Source organism: Neodiprion lecontei, chromosome 4 (assembly GCF_021901455.1).
Source record: "Neodiprion lecontei isolate iyNeoLeco1 chromosome 4, iyNeoLeco1.1, whole genome shotgun sequence".
Classification (NCBI taxonomy): Eukaryota; Metazoa; Arthropoda; class Insecta; order Hymenoptera; family Diprionidae; genus Neodiprion; species Neodiprion lecontei.
The window spans coordinates 29,943,576-29,959,321 of record NC_060263.1 but is presented as its reverse complement, the minus strand read 5'-3'; the positions used below and the strand labels follow the sequence as shown (position 1 = coordinate 29,959,321).

Below are 15,746 nucleotides of genomic sequence, written 5' to 3'. Positions count from 1 at the left end.
CCGTGTGCCCGCCTTCGCGAGTGATTCATTTTCAAGGCACGCGTTGCTTTTCACTCTCCAAGAATCGGCTCGGATGGAAATAAATGGCTTCGCATCGAACAGCTATCATGGCCAGAATTCCTAGCACGAGCATGGAAAGGCTGGTAACAATGTCGTACTCGTCCTCGTCGAGGTTCAGAAAGCGAGGAGAAGAAAGAGGCAGCAGCAGAAGAAGAAGAAGAACCGAGCCCGGGGTGGGAGCGACGAGGGGTGGATAGGAGAGGAGAAACGGGATACCGGGAGGATTGATTCTGTAACCCCCCAGCGAGGGACGATAGGTGGTGGTGGTGGGACGAGACCAGGGGGGTGAGTGGGCGGCGGGAGAAGGTTCCTTTCCCAGCGAACACAACCAGAACCGGCAGCAACCCTCCAGGAAAGGAATTCGATCACGCGCTTACAAACGAGCGGTTTTATCATGGACGTTCGGAGGGAGGCATTCCGTTCGATCACTTTCGCTTTAACGCTTCAGGTTCCCGACATTTCGCTCTTGAAAAGTGTGTTCTCGCTGGCGCGATACGTGCTCGATGCGTGAGGTACGTTATACTTTCCCGTTTCGCGTGTGAGAGAAACCGATTGAACCAGCCACCGAATGAATTCCAGACAAAGTTGAGCGTCCAGGCTGGGGCGACACGACGGAAAGGGACGTTTTCATTCCCCGGCGGTCTATTCAGTTAGTCACCAACCGAGCTGAGCGTATTTAAGCGAAGGTACCGGATATTAGAAGGAATCGCTCTTTTTCGGTGGACCGGAAACGCGCAGCCTTACATGCCGTGACAAATTTTAACGCAGAGAAGTCACCTTCGCTTGATCGCTTGTACCATACCAGCGACTTTGGAAGAAAAGTCACGTGTCGAGGGAAATTTTATATACCAGCACGGCAAAGTATTGAATACTTCGAAGACTTTCTACTTCACGTATATTACATCAAATTCTTGTACGGTATGCACTCGTAGTGTTTAAACGTTAAGCCATGCCCGTATTCGTATGTATCAATACGCGCTCCAAGCTCACAGAAGAAAAAAACAGAAATTCCGATGCAAAATCAGTAGACACCGTTTATACCCTCATTGAACTCAGACTTGTATTATTTTCTGATCATTCTTGCAGTAATCCGTCGTTAAATCTTTTTCCGAAAGCTCGGCGATGGTGATTATACAGAGAAGTAGTTTTCCCGTTATCGCGATAACGCTAGAGAAAGGTTCCACTTCCTTTCTGACTCGTTCTCCGGGATTCAGCCGATAACGCTCTATTCAATCCCCAGTGAATTTAGATCATTCATTTTTTACTTCTATTTATTTTTATTTTTGGATTCTATTGCGCTCAATTATTTGAATTAGGGCAATTTATCGAACAAAGGGAGCGCGCATCATGAACCGGTAGACTCAGCTTTACGGTTAATGTTCGTTTATTTGACCTGTTGACTTTATAATAAATAATTATGCTACGCCTGGAGAATTACACGTCTCGGCCAATAGCTGATCGCTATCAGGAGAGCCTATTTATATCGATTTTCTTCTAAACGGCGAAGACCAGCTTCGCGGCGCCGCCGGGCTGGTAGTTCGTTGTAACCGTGGTGTAGGACGTACTGCCCACGGGAGGAGATACTAGAGCGACCGGAGCTTCCGCGCTAAGAGGTGAAACCAGCTCCACCTTCTTCAGAGGATTGTAAGCGTAGATTGGACCGACGTTTTGGGCCTGGATTTTGGCAAGGTAACTCATTTTGGCGGCATTCTCTTGGCTGACGTACTGAACTCGCTGGAGACGTCCATCGGGCAGTACGACGTAGTATTCACCTTGCTGTTCTGCACCTTGTCCACTGCCCTCTTCGTCGAGTTCGTTTCCACTGTCGATGGCCTGAGTGATACGGATGAAAAAGTGGTGAATTAAGATGGAATCCTATGATCGTAGATCAAAGAGGTATGGGACCAAAATTACTGCACGGAAAGAATCATATCCTCTATGCAAAGGATATTCGTTCGATCGTGATATTGCACCACAGTGAGCAAAAGTTGATTAAGCTCGTCTCGAGTTTCCAGCCACCTACGTACGAGCAAAATGCACCAAATTCAAATCCCTTTGATGGAACGTCGCAACGCAACCGTTATAATTGCCAATTTATTTCGATCTTGACGTCAGGCTGGTCGAACGGGCGCAACGAACGCGATTGCAAATTGACGAGCTCGACGGATTCCATCCGTGCAGATGATGCATATTTGGGATAGGTAATAGCACTCGGATATCAACCGTGCACGTGTATAACTTTTCCTACCCGGCTCTATCGAACGGTAATCCGTGCTCGGGCTCTCCTAGATTCTGACTTAAACTCTCATTCGGATCAGCTTTATATAAACTGTCCACATGTATTTTTAGACATAATTCCCTCCAGCCTTTGCATGTACCAGTCATGTAACTCTAACTGGTCCATAATGTTTAAACGCCCATTAGCTAGTCCTCATGATTTCAAATTGCACTATATTCGATAAATATGTTTCAACTGACTCGTGACTCACAAGCAACATCGTGAAGTCATCGAAACACTTTTGACTCAATGTATCGCGCTGTGGCTTACCGGAGGAGGAGCAGTGGTTGGTTCTTCGGCAATGGCGGTAGTGGTGGGTGTTTCCGTGGACGTCGGGGGCCCGTATGCACTTGGTGGTTCAGGTGCGCCATACGAGTTGTCCACCTGGCGTTGAGGGAGATCGAACGCTGGGCCAGCCGGCTTCCAGCCTGATGGAGGGTATGGTGCGTCATCGGCTGCTGGAGCCAGGGTTGTGTCTTCTTGTTGGCGAGCGAAGAATTGACGTTGACGACGGAACTGAGGTGGCTCTGCCATTGCCAGGGTGGCGAGGAAAGCGACACAAACGAAGATCTGTCATTGAAGATAAAAAATTCTGCTTTAAAACCGACGAATTTTCGTCGAGTACAAATGTATGAAAATGTTTTACGCTGAGTGTGCCTTTGATTATGGGAATTGAAGATTATTGACCAATTATTGTATTAAACATTAGCTGCATGCGGTCAAATACTTTTGTTGATGTATTGCTGGGACATCAGAGAATTGTATTCAAGACAGAACAAACATCTTGCTCACAGCAAGAATAGAAGCAATGGCTTTTGTTAAAGCTAAAGAGATAATATTTAACACCTAGAAATAAATAGAATGTTGCCTTCTTGCTCTTTGTACTGGAGTTTTAGCTAATCTGCACTTTAAGGACGCCGGTGAAGGGGGCAGCAAATATTATCTAGAGATTAGAGGGTGCTTTGAGTGTGGATAAATTTATTTGAGTTGACGTCGATCGATACTGACGGGAGGATTGTCTTGGAGAATTTATATTATCCGCTATAAATAACATGGCCTAAACTAACATAATTATCGCAAGTGACGTTCACGTCGTTCAATATAACTTAAATGAGGAAGACACGATGTTCGTTAAATATAAGACAAAATTAAGCTCAGATTACGTAAATAAGGTCAGTTAACATTAGTACTTTTCCGAAATTTAATAGGAATCATTTGTTATTGGTATTTCTCTAGCTACTCGAATCGACGTACTTCTATCTATGGCTAAGCTCAACTTGTTAAATGCCTTTAAGACATGCAGAAAATTGAATTTTTTAAAGCAACCGTCGTTCCACTTGAACAATCTTTAATGTAATTACTTTACAAGACCGAATCAAGTATACCGAGGTGAAAATTCGGCTCGAGTAATTTACCTTCATGTTGATTTGGTAGCAGTTTCTACTGTTCGGTTGGATACGAGTACTCGGAGTTTGAGTAAACTGATGCCTCCCTCAGAAGCTCCGAGAGTTTTATACTCCTACGCCGGCGTTTGATCACACCATCCGAATGCCAATAACTCGACTTCACTGTCCTAAACTGCATGCTTATTAATGTAAGTGACATTGGCCTCCTAAAATAAATCACGGTATGGTGCGAGCTGTTGCAATCACCGGTGCCTACACCGTCGCTCTGTCGAAATGCACAACGTAGCGTACGCGTAGCGTTTCCAGGACACATTTTCACAATATTTTTCAATCTTCTTTGTCGTTTGGATAATGCCATTATGCAAGACGAATTGACGCATGGGTGGTAATATTCATGTAGTACGTGAAAGTACGGCTTTAGTCGTACTGGAGTATCGCATGCATAACGCTTGGACAAATATCCTGCACTATCCGAGTAACCGACAAGTAATTCTGATCTTCCATATCGAAATTATGCAGCACTACAACGCGAATAATGCTTACTGGTCTTATTTTATCATTGAAAGCTTTGGATAACTTCGATGCAAGATTCACGAAGCATTTATCTTTGAGCGTTACATTACTCAAGGTATAAACTTGCTGTAACTAGCTACTGCACTGACTTGATTAATCGTACGAACATGCACAAAAGCAATTTAATTTTCAACGCTATATCTTTTCGAGATCACACAATTCTGAAGAAAAAAAAAAAACTGAAACTTCGTCAAGAGAAGGGTGTCAATCGATCGAAGATCCTGCAATTGATCGATGCTGGCGCTTTGCGAATCTGCTCATTCGGTTCCTCTCCGCATTGGTCGAAGAGAGCCAACCTCGACACGCTTAAGCTGGCTATGTAAATTTTCCGCGGTGATTATTAACGCAACTAAGTGGCATTGTCATTGGATCGGACATTGATTGGATCGGGTTCGGGGGAACCCCGAATGCTAGGCGCGCACGGGCTCCTTCGGTCGTGCGTGCCCGTCTGTCAGACCGGAGCCCACGCACGAGGCTGAACGTGCAACGCATACGAAGTGCAGACTTGCTATTCGGTTTGTTACACAGATATCCTAACGATATCCTCCCCATAGGGTTTTATACACCCACGCTCTCCCTCTCGGTCAACCGCCTCTCCTTTCTCCGGTTTTATCTACCACCATGCGTCTCTGTCAAATCTGGATGTGAATATGAACATTAATAATCCTAATGACGGGCCATACGGTGTACTCATACCAAGGTGTATGAGGATGTGCACATCACCCGTACCTATGCAAGTATGATTAAATTCGTAACTCTAATTAAAATTATCACATAATGGATTGCGAACGGCTGGTGCACAGGTATGGTTAATTAACCGCGAAAGCATTTCACTGTCTGATACAGGCAACGGCGGAACGTTATTTACGATCGAAAAAAAGTTACCTCAAAGAACGATCCAGCTTTATGGCTGCACGGTGGCATTGTTCACTACGACGAATGTTCTGAGCTGAGCAAAGCGCAGTGACAAATTCTGTTTGCAGCTCGCACATGCAACAATTCCTCGAAACAAGTTCACCAAAAGCGTTAATGGCGGATGGTGTACACAACCGGAATATAAAGTCGTCGGTTTCCTTGGACCCGCCTGCTTAATTTCATCATACCCACGGGATCAGGCAATGAAAATTAAGGGGGTTAGCGGGGCCAGCCGAAATAAGAAACCAAGTGGGGCAGCAAACATGGGGGGGGAGGGGGGGGATGAGCGGACGCGTGTATATAATATGCGTCAGTTATTCTTTTCTCTTAATTATAAGTCAGTTGGCAGGCGTGGATTAACTTTGTACCCTGGTATCATCGGACCAACGTATTGCATATTCGCATCGATTCTGACAGTTCGTGAAAGGTCACGTGAGCCAAGCATATATAAAGCCACGTTCGAGGAAGTACGAGGAAGAGAAAGAGAGAGCAAAACATAACTGATTTAAATAAATTGAACAGGTTGCGTGCCGAGTAATCGCAAATCTGGACCTGCACACGCGGAATAACAAATGTCGCGTCGATGGATATTTTTTCTGTATATATCACCGTGCGTGATGGATCAGTAACGATGTGTGACGAGTGACGAGTGTCGAGTTTCATGTTTTTTCAGCCTTTCCTCACCATTTGGAAAAAACTAACGCTAAAACATGAAAGCAACAAATACCCCGCTTTCCCGACACATATGTCTTGAATTATAAATCAGAGAATCCCATATTTATGTACTAACTTCCGCTTCGTACAATTTCCAAGGGTATGTCGCCAGCGTCAACGATGAACAGACGGTGAAAGGGAGCGATGGGTAACCTCATACATATAACATGTATCACTCTCATATTTCAAGTTTCTGTTTTATTCCACCTGCCTATCCGATCATTATTCGTTTGTATCGTAACTCAATAGATCCGACGCCATTTTCCAAAACCATCAAAGCCACCAGGTAAAAGAACTTCGAATTCTATGAAGGCATATCGAAGAGACAATTTCAATCTGCTCAGCGGGGATCCACGGCGTCTAGCTTCTGCCCGCACTTGGATAGCAAAATCGTTTCATTGTCCCGTCACGGGTGTCATGTCAGTGGTGCATCCAACTCCGATCGTGTAAGGATAAAATCGATAAGTATATCCAACCTTGTCGATATCGGAGAACATCTCATACACGGACTCCATGCATTGCACCCACATTTATCCAACTGGATTAGTGTGAAATGAAGACGGAAATCGAAGTGCCTTGCAAAGCTCATCACGCCTCTTTCCGTTCAAGGAAGTTTTCAAGATACGAGCCAAGTTTGATAAACATGGTACACACGGAAAGGAGAAACGAGATCCGTCCGTCCGCCAAAGGAATTCTCGGGACGTGACACAGGACCTCGTTGCTTCGCATCCGCTATCCCCCATGGGTTTCCCAGCTCTGAAACTTTTATCAGCAGAACGTTCTGCAAATATGCACATGGCAAAGAATCCCCGGGACTTTTTGTGTCCACGACACCTTCTTCGGTGTGTAGAGAAGAATCTCTGTCAAAGAGCCAATTTTGAAACTGACCCTTCAAGGACTGTCGTCTTGTTCTTCTGAACGGTAGTGTACAGATATTGAATTTTTACAACGGTATTGTACAAATTGAAAAATAACGAAGCAGACTTTTGTATGTCAGTCGATGATGATCATGAGAAGCGTATAACCGCAATGTTTGCATAATGGTGTAAAATCAGAGTATACTAGACTCGAACTTCGAGCCGAGATCACTATAGTAGCGAGTCCCAAAGTCCATTAGTATGGGGTAGGAAGAGGAAGGGCTGCTAAGCAGATCAGTTGATGCCAGGGTACGCCTGACAGAAAAAAAGACAGAGATCAGTGCTGGGAAAGCGGTAGAGGACAAAGGATGCCGTGAGAAGGGGACAATGGGAATAAAGTGTATTCCAAAGTGTCGCGGCGTGTAAGCTGCTGATTGATTTCGCTTGTCGAAGCGCTGTGACATGGACAATGGTACGTTAAGCTTGTATATATATATTATATACCTTGCCGGATGCAGTTTGGCTTTTATTCGACAGTCTGCAGCGTTTCATAACTAATCTCGTTGGAGTGCGTCTACACCATACGCTTTGAACAAAATCCGAAATTTCAATCACCGATACGTGTCACGTGAAATACGTATAACGTCGAATCAACATCTAGATGTGAAAGAAGAGCCAAACTACTTGTTTCATTGCAAGAACTGCGGATGTCAATACAAATTTTTCAGGATTACGAGTGACAGATGCATTCAAGTTGACCTAACGGCTGAGGAATGCCTGTGCAGAAAACATCTCGCGGAAAATTTTATTTCATCTTCAGAAATCCAATGTGTTATGTCATTGAAAAGAAACTGCATAGTACATAAGACTCGTTGAAACAAAACCACACCAATTTCCATGCTTGATGTCCGTCGCTTGTTGCTAAATTGTGTGAAATTGGCTAATTAAACCTAATTACGAAAGAGAGAGGACTAAACAAATTTGGAAGCAGGCGTCTCGAGTAACGAGACCAAGACGTTGCAACTGGCAAGGTCACGTGTACACATATGGCATCCGTTAGCGTCAGCGGGTAGCGGTGCAGCAGCCGTGTGTGGCATGGGCACACATGGTGACGGCCCCCCAAATTAGAGACGCCAATCAGTCTGACTTATGGGCATTGCAGCAGAAATTAGCTCAAAGGAAGCAGCAGGCTTTGATACTGGACTCGTAGTGGGTGGCGCCGGTACCGATTAGTTGCCGATGTCATCGGAGCACCGCGACGGTAATGCCACGCAACCCCCATCCTTGCGAAGACCGTACTTCTGACAATATTTCTGGATGCCGTTCTCATCACTCCGATTACCGCTGGACCTGTGACACGGAATCTCGACGCCACTTATAGGTCGCGTAATTGCTCATTGTCAGCCTTGATCGATGTCTTGCTAGTATCACGTTCTTGGAATCGGATGCAGTTTCTAAGCTGTTGAACGAAGAGGAGTTAATTAGTACTCGACGGAAACATTACGTGGGATTACGAGTTGCCTTAATGAGTATTAATCAGCATAAGAGTCTACGTTCGAAGAAACGGTCATCACCGCGGAGGAAACCTGCGGCCTGTTTCGAAATATTTTACAGTTCTGAACCGCTTTTATAATTGGTAATAATGATGCAAGAAATTCCTTTAGAGTTCAGCCCCACTACGAGTTCGCACGGAACATCGACTGGAGCTTCCGAAATGATACCATCAAATGCTGAAAGAATTTACCCTCCTTAAGATATTTTCGAAAATGACCACTCTGGAAGTAGGTACCTCAAGCTCAGATATTTGTGACGTTATTTCGTACCACTTTACCATCGGGTGAATCGAAGCAAGGTGAACGAATCATGGTTGGATTCGGTTTCTATTGATGTCGATAAATACGAGGAAGGTTTCCCGGCGCTGAACACGGCACTCGCCTCGAAGCAATCTCCCGTGGGGCCAAAGGAGGGGGGACACCGCCTGGTTGACCGCACCAATTCGACTGTTTGTATTAAGTTGGGAGTGTTGCTCGATATATATTTCAATATAAAACACAATATAAAAAGGGTGGGGCTCAGCCCCCCGTGGCGCCCGCCGCCGTGACGCTAGTGCCCGCTGGGCGCCGACTCCTGGGGCTGGAACTCTGCCTCAAAGAAGAGCTCCGAACCGGGCAGAGTTATCACTTCCTCCCCTCGCCAATCCGCCGCTTACGTCTTTTACTTCCCGTCTCTCGTCGCCCGGGTTCGAATGCGAATTTTTCCGATCCTCGCACGATCCTCCTATGGTCCTCTAGACCTCCAATCGCGGCGCCTTGGCTCGGAATAGTTTTTTAGCCGTCGCTGCAGGTCTTCGCAGACCACGAGGGCACCCGCTGGGATACGGGAGATGCTGCGTTTGCGTCTCCGGCGATATTAAATTTGATAATCGCTTTTTCCAGGATCCCTGCGAAGCGGATCCCTTTTCGACGTCCAGAACAATTTTTGCGATTGTTCTTAGGTCGCACGTGCGAATGATGCCAATTGATTTTTTCCACACTCGTTGGGTACGGCCGTAATATTAAAGACGATTCGGGCCGCAGACTGCCGACTATGCGGATTGAACGTTATATGAAAAATCGTTACCTGCACGGTAGGCCCTCCGAATTTATCTCGCCTAAAGAAAGGTAATATTTTATCCAGTCAACCGATCGCCCGGCAATGGCAAGAAATTGTCCGATTCGTGGCTTCCTTCATTTTTCCAAACTCATTTCATTTTCAAGCTATCATCGCCCAGCGCCCACACTAGAGACATGTACCTTGATGCGGTATAGGTGGGTGAATCCAGTGTTCTCCTCCGGTATTATAAATGCGTTCAGACCGCGCATAAATTAACGCTGCTCCACCAACCGCGCAGTGGAGCTTGGAATTCTGGATCGCTTGGGTGTAGGCGGCAACGAGAAGGTCCGAGAGGGTGGCGTGACTTATTCACGGGAAAAGATGCCATGCGTCATTAGAAGTGGAGTACATCACTTACGAGGTTTTCGGCGGGTCCAGAGAGTCGCGGGCGGTCCTCGCTAGTTCAACCTTTCAGTACCGTGTGCGGCAACGTAATTCTAGTGAGAAAAGGAGGGCCCTTGTCCCAAGCGTGAGATGGCCAAGAGCACACGAAAATTCCACGTTAGCAATGGACCACAGCGATTCCTTCACTGCTTCCCTATTCGGAATTTGAATTTATTCAGACGAAGAAAATGAGCTTCGCAGAATCACATGAGAAACGGCGAAGATTTATTAACATTCCGTATTGTATTTGCTGCGATTATTATTATCAGTGAGAAACGATCCCACGAGCTATCCTACTGGATTCGAAACACACGCTACAGGGAAAAGTAAAATTTATTGTAAAATACCTGCTATTTTTAGGTATTTAATTTGCACTACTAAGTACTTGAATAAATAAGTGAGTATTCTTACATCAAAAATAGTATTCATTGCTATAGGTACTCCCCTATCAGTACCAAACGCAATTGTTTTTTTCCGGTCGATTATGTCGATGTTGATAATCGAGTCCCTCTTCATTTTTGGGATGACAACTTTCCGTATAAAAGCTTCTAAAAGTCCCATCAATACTAATAATAAGTCCCACACTTTACGTCCTTTTTTTTGAAAAGTTTAGGAATTGAATGTTTTCGACGATATATATCACTCTGCTTCAATGCTATCCATTGTAACAATTCACCTCATGATATTTTTATCACTATCTGACACTTTTCTCACTTACATAAAATGGAATTAACGTCACAGTTAATCACGATTCTCTAAATTTGCTTTACCATTACCAGCAGCGGATTTCTCGAGTGTATTTAAATAATTGGCATTGCCTCTTGTCGATGATGACATTAGATATATGGTACGATAAAGAAGTCCATTAACTTTTTTTCTATAATCTCGTTCTGTATATTTCATTCATCCAGATTGATCAGAACTGTCTCCAGTCTTGTTCCTTCTATCCATATAGATTCTGGCATGCACATTCTTCATCTCAAAATAAGGTATTCCAATTTTAACTATCACAGTTTCGATTTTCTTCGTAGAGAACATCTACGATGCTCACATGGGACACAATCATGAATCAGGATGAAAACTAAGGCAACAAGATTTTTGTCATATACACATGTAAAACATGCAAAACGATCGTTTTGAATTCTCACGCTGAAGTCATAAAATTTATTTGATATTTGACTTTACGTGTCTTCGCGGTACATGAAATAGCATATGACATTCATTCGTCAGGAATGAGCGAAGCTTTTGTGTGTTCCGGTAAAACTTGAAACCTTGGAAACCACAATGGAATTTTAGAAAGAACTTGTCACGAGTCTCCATTTTTTTCATCTCGACCTTATTTCTTTTTCTCCTTCTCTCTGTGATTCAATCAAATTCTTTCCCTCTCAGTCGCAAAAATATCAGAACCCACGACACCTGGGGTCCAATATCTACTCGGAGAGAATTATTTCAATTTCAAATGTATTTTCGACGAAGACCTTCGCACGTCCCAGATACTTCACGGTGTGAATCGAACACTAATCAACTTATTTAAAAACAATTCCCTCCAGCCGGGAAAGAGTCGAGGTGACTCGAGGAGATAAAAAGATCGGTTGCCATGCTATGAACCGGTGTCCGTAGATACACCAAGGAACAGGATTTTTTTCATGGGACATCTAAGCGGTTGTTAAAACCGAAATGTTTTTGTACTCCCGGTCCGCTTCACGGGGTGATAAAAAAATACGAGGAGATAAATATCTGTGGGGGGCCTCTGTCAGCCGAGAAGCAACCCATCCTAGAGTTTCTTGTACGAGTTGGGTACCTGCGTTAGAGCAGGCTCATCGATGCCGTTGTACCGACGTACCCAACTACGCTTTACATAATATCGATGATTCTCCAACGAAACGTACGTAGCGTTACAGACAACAGAGACATATCGCGTTTTGTATTCCGAGAGGCGCATGGTATCATGCTTCAGGTAATTTCCAAGGTAAACACAAAGGCGGAATTACCAGGGCATCGATCTTAAGCAAATTAAACATTTAGCACGCACGCTTCCTGGTAGACCGTTCCTGCAGTTTGCACTGGCTCACTATGCAAACAGGCTAAATTCATGCGGTTATAAGCGGTTCCAGCGACTAGCGCGCTGACGTATGTGTGTACTCAACTCTTTTTCACCGCATAATTAGAAAATTGAAGAATATGCTGGCAGTGAAAATATCTGGTTTCCGGTGTTTGAATACCTCGACAAAATTTCTTCATCAAAATGAATTGTAAGTTCAATTGTACAATTCCAAACGCAAGAGCGATTTCAATGGGCAAACATAGCGTTCCAATCAAATCGTAGGCGTATTTGAGCAGCTCTCTTTCTCGGTGCACTCAAGATCCCTGGGCTGCGCAATCCGTTCCGATATTTGCCCTCGCATTTGCGGGGCGCACACAAATCGCTCTTAATTCTTCCCGAGGACAGTTTTTCATTTAGATTCAGGACTAGGAAGTATTCTAATAAGCGTGTGGGTGTTGCACTAAGCAATGACCGCCGAGCCGGTGGGGCTGCTCAAGTGCTGAGCCTGCACGGTACACGAATGTGTCACGGCACAGCCAATCTACCAACACCGATGAACGCTTACAATAATCTCTTAAACACTGGGATTGGTGTCCGCGTTGTGTGCGCAGAGCATACAACGCATGACGCGCTACATACCAACAAGAACCATCTAAGCCAGGCCCAGGACCAAGCCGTGACGATCGGCTCAAGTTCACCAGGTATTTTACCGTGTGCGTCAATCTCTGCCACGGGCGTCGATCTCCTCGTCGTCCTTTATAAAACGTCGATACGTGCTTCGGGCATCTTCACCGGAACACGGTTACCTACGACATCCATTTGCAACTCTGGAAGTAACTTCACTCCATTTCCGAAATCACCATTCTTCGGTAACAAAAATGAGGTTGAAGGGCTCGAAGTCAAGGCCATAGGTTCCACTCGACTTGGCGCAGTGTTGAGAAACTAGGAGAAATATTGCAAAGAGCAACCAGTAGACGCTTACGTACCTTTCGCAGGAAACCTGATCAGTTCCACTGTATAAGGCTCGTCTTAAATCGAAGCTTTTATATACTATCAGAACTGTCGCGGGATGAATTGTGATGATAGGCGCGACTTTTTAACAACAGGAAACGGCGGTGGGTCGAAATACTCCTCCGGCTATGTACTGTACACAATATAGATACATACGTATACGTATATGGGCGGTGTGGTATTCGGTATTCGGTATTTGTTGGTTATTTTTTCTACTTAGTTCAAGGGTATAATAAATGGGAGACGGTGCCTTTGTAATCCACGTTTCAACAGGAAGACACATACGCGTGCATCCTCTCCTGTAATAATCCGGCGTATGTGACGCATGTGTGATAATGTGAGCATTATGTATGCAGGGCAGCAATACACAATAGGAGGCGTTCAAAGCATCTTAAGCTCTCCGAAGGCCTATCCTACACCGAAGCCCACCGAGGGCCCGCTCACGTACCGCGCGAGGGATCGGTTATACAGACACACGAGTGTATTCACATACTACAAATGCTGCTTGGGTGTACGACACGGGTAACTTCGTGAATGCCGAGGTTACTGATTAACTTACGAGCAAATGCCCATTCATAATTTAAGAAAATTTTAAATACCTGTTATCTCGACCGTGTCGGTTACAAGCCCGCTTATTTGAATTTTACCCAAAGCTACACCATTTACGAGGTTCTTTATATCCACGCGTGCACACGTCAAAATTTCTTTCTCCTACCTTGCGTGCTTTTACCTGTTACTGTTGCGACAATTTTTTCATCTTCATTTTCATCCCTTTTCCTTTGGCAAATAAAATTTCTACGTGATTGACGCGGATTGCTGACGTAGCTTGACCTTCGAGTCATAAGCCCTGTATTCATGAAAGATATCTGTGGAAGATGAATCGAGAGTTGGCTTTACTTTTGCGCAAGGTTAGCTCAATTTAACCGTCGACACCGTCGCCGGCGTAGACTTTCCAGCCTTTATTATGTTTCCCTACCAGGCTACGTTCTTCGGCTTTCTGCGATGATCAACTAACCGTTCATGCTCAACTTGACTCTAATCTTATCTTAAAACGATTAAGTGAAACTAAGGATCAGCCTAAGAGGTATTTAATAGCCCACATATCAAGCTACAGCAGATGGCAAACAAACTCTTGGTTTAGATTAAACAATACCAATTCAGATAAGTAATTTATACTCGCATTTCTGCTAGAATTGTTCACAAAATCTCAAAATACCCTCCTGTCAAGTTCAGGATTGTAGTATGTTCCTGAAGTAACCAGGTGAACATATTTGAAATTTATCCGTAAAACATATAGTAACAGAATCAAGAGAATTTAGGCTGATTTTACACGCAGAATTGTTATTTTAAATCAGTTATCTACCTTTCTCTAACAAGTATTTTGCTGGTAGTTGATAAAGCGGTAAGTACTACAGATTAAAAGAGTCAACAAAAGACTGGCGTGAAGTTATAAATCATTAGGTACAACGGATGATAAAGAGCGGTTAATGACTCGGCGTTATAGCGACATTTATGAGAGAAAACATTTGCACGCTCACATCTGTTCCATAAAGTAACATCGTAAGCATCATTTTTCCAAAAGATACTCGTATAAATTGTGGTAATGTTGCACCGATGCCCATCAAACGACGTAACGCCGTCATAATTGTCAGGCAATGATATCAACGTCGCGTTAAGGTGTGATAAAGAGGCGTTTAGGCACTCTGAATCAGCTTGAAGCGGCCGTAGGCTTCGAGGGTCCCAAGCAGCACCACGCGACGTGCATCCCAATATTAACGAAAATGGAAATCAGGCCCGTTTGGTAGGTGGATCGAACGACTTAGCCACGGTCTGTGACTTGTTTCTCACTGTAAGCTTGCCGGCATGCAAAGCCGTAGGTAATAGTCACGTGTGTGGGCGGTGGATCGGGTTCATTCCAAGCCACGTGCCCAGTGTCCGTGTGTACGTCTTTCCCGAAGCACATACTGGACCTGAATCGAAAATTCACTGTAGCAGGTACGAACACGATTTTGCACCACGGCATTTGCAAGATAGAGTCGGCACTCACTGGTCGTATGTAAATGGGAGGTGTATGCAGACTAGCTTGAACTAGCTCGAGCTCATGTATCCACTCTCGCTATTGAAAACTACCCCTGCTAAATACCTACCTGGTGGAGTGATAAAACTGTCAACCATGGCAGTTGGCTGAAAACTTCCCTGCTTCAAGTCGTGATAGTCTTAATGGCGATTTCCGAACCAAGTTGCAGATGCTTCATTCTGCCTCACTAAAGACTTGACTCCACGTTGAACTTTCACGTCACCGCTAGCTGTATGGTTACTCGACACACGAAGACGGTACTTCATTACCGAATATTGCTAACAGTGTGATGCTGACAGTGAGCGGATAATTGAACGTAAATTAGATTTGAATAAGCGGTGTTTGAATAATGGTTCAATAATGAAGCAAGTAATTCACACACAGCGTGGCGCCAGGTGAGCCGAAAGTTCAACTCCACTGGATCCAATTGAATCCCAAACGTTCACACGAAAGATCATCGTACAGTGAAAGAAAAATTTTCAACATGCTATTAGTCGTAAGGGTTCAGAGTTCGAGGGTGGGTTGAGAAGCCAAATAAAAGTTAGTGGTCCGTAAGAAGTGCTATTTTTTAACCCACTCGATCCACCATTGTTTTACAAAAGATATAATCGAACGACCGTCAGTCTCCGTGCAAATGCCTCGATGTCCATAATAGTAGTTCCACCCGAGTAACCCGTCGATTTGTCAACATTGCGACATTTATGCAATTTTATCGCGATGTAGGCAGCTATACCGAGACGAATTTAATACAGAACGGGAAGGAGATACGCGGCGA

General features: G+C 44.5%; 1 protein-coding gene and 1 long non-coding RNA gene across 2 annotated transcripts in view; both read right to left on the bottom strand.

Annotated features, from left to right (window-relative positions):
• Positions 1 to 1,426: 1,426 nt before the first annotated feature.
• On the bottom strand, positions 1,427 to 3,909 carry LOC107220629. Its single transcript, XM_015659297.2, has 3 exons — positions 3,754 to 3,909; positions 2,609 to 2,908; positions 1,427 to 1,893 (listed from the first exon to the last, which is right to left on the bottom strand). Exons 1-3 carry the CDS (start codon positions 3,757 to 3,759, stop codon positions 1,555 to 1,557), a joined length of 645 nt encoding a protein of 214 aa, XP_015514783.1. The 5' UTR covers positions 3,760 to 3,909; the 3' UTR covers positions 1,427 to 1,554.
• A 3,966-nt stretch (positions 3,910 to 7,875) lies between these two features.
• Positions 7,876 to 15,746, bottom strand: part of LOC124293988 — an 87,178-nt gene continuing 79,307 nt past the window's right edge. Inside the window, exon 4 of the long non-coding RNA XR_006903849.1 lies at positions 7,876 to 8,262. This is a non-coding gene — a long non-coding RNA (uncharacterized LOC124293988). The remainder of the gene's footprint in view (positions 8,263 to 15,746) is intronic.

Coding starts and splice junctions, on each gene's coding strand:
- LOC107220629 (XM_015659297.2), bottom strand. Junction 1,894..2,608: donor CAACCACTGCTCCTCCTCCG/GTAAGCCACAGC, acceptor CGTATCACTCAG/GCCATCGACAGTGGAAACGA.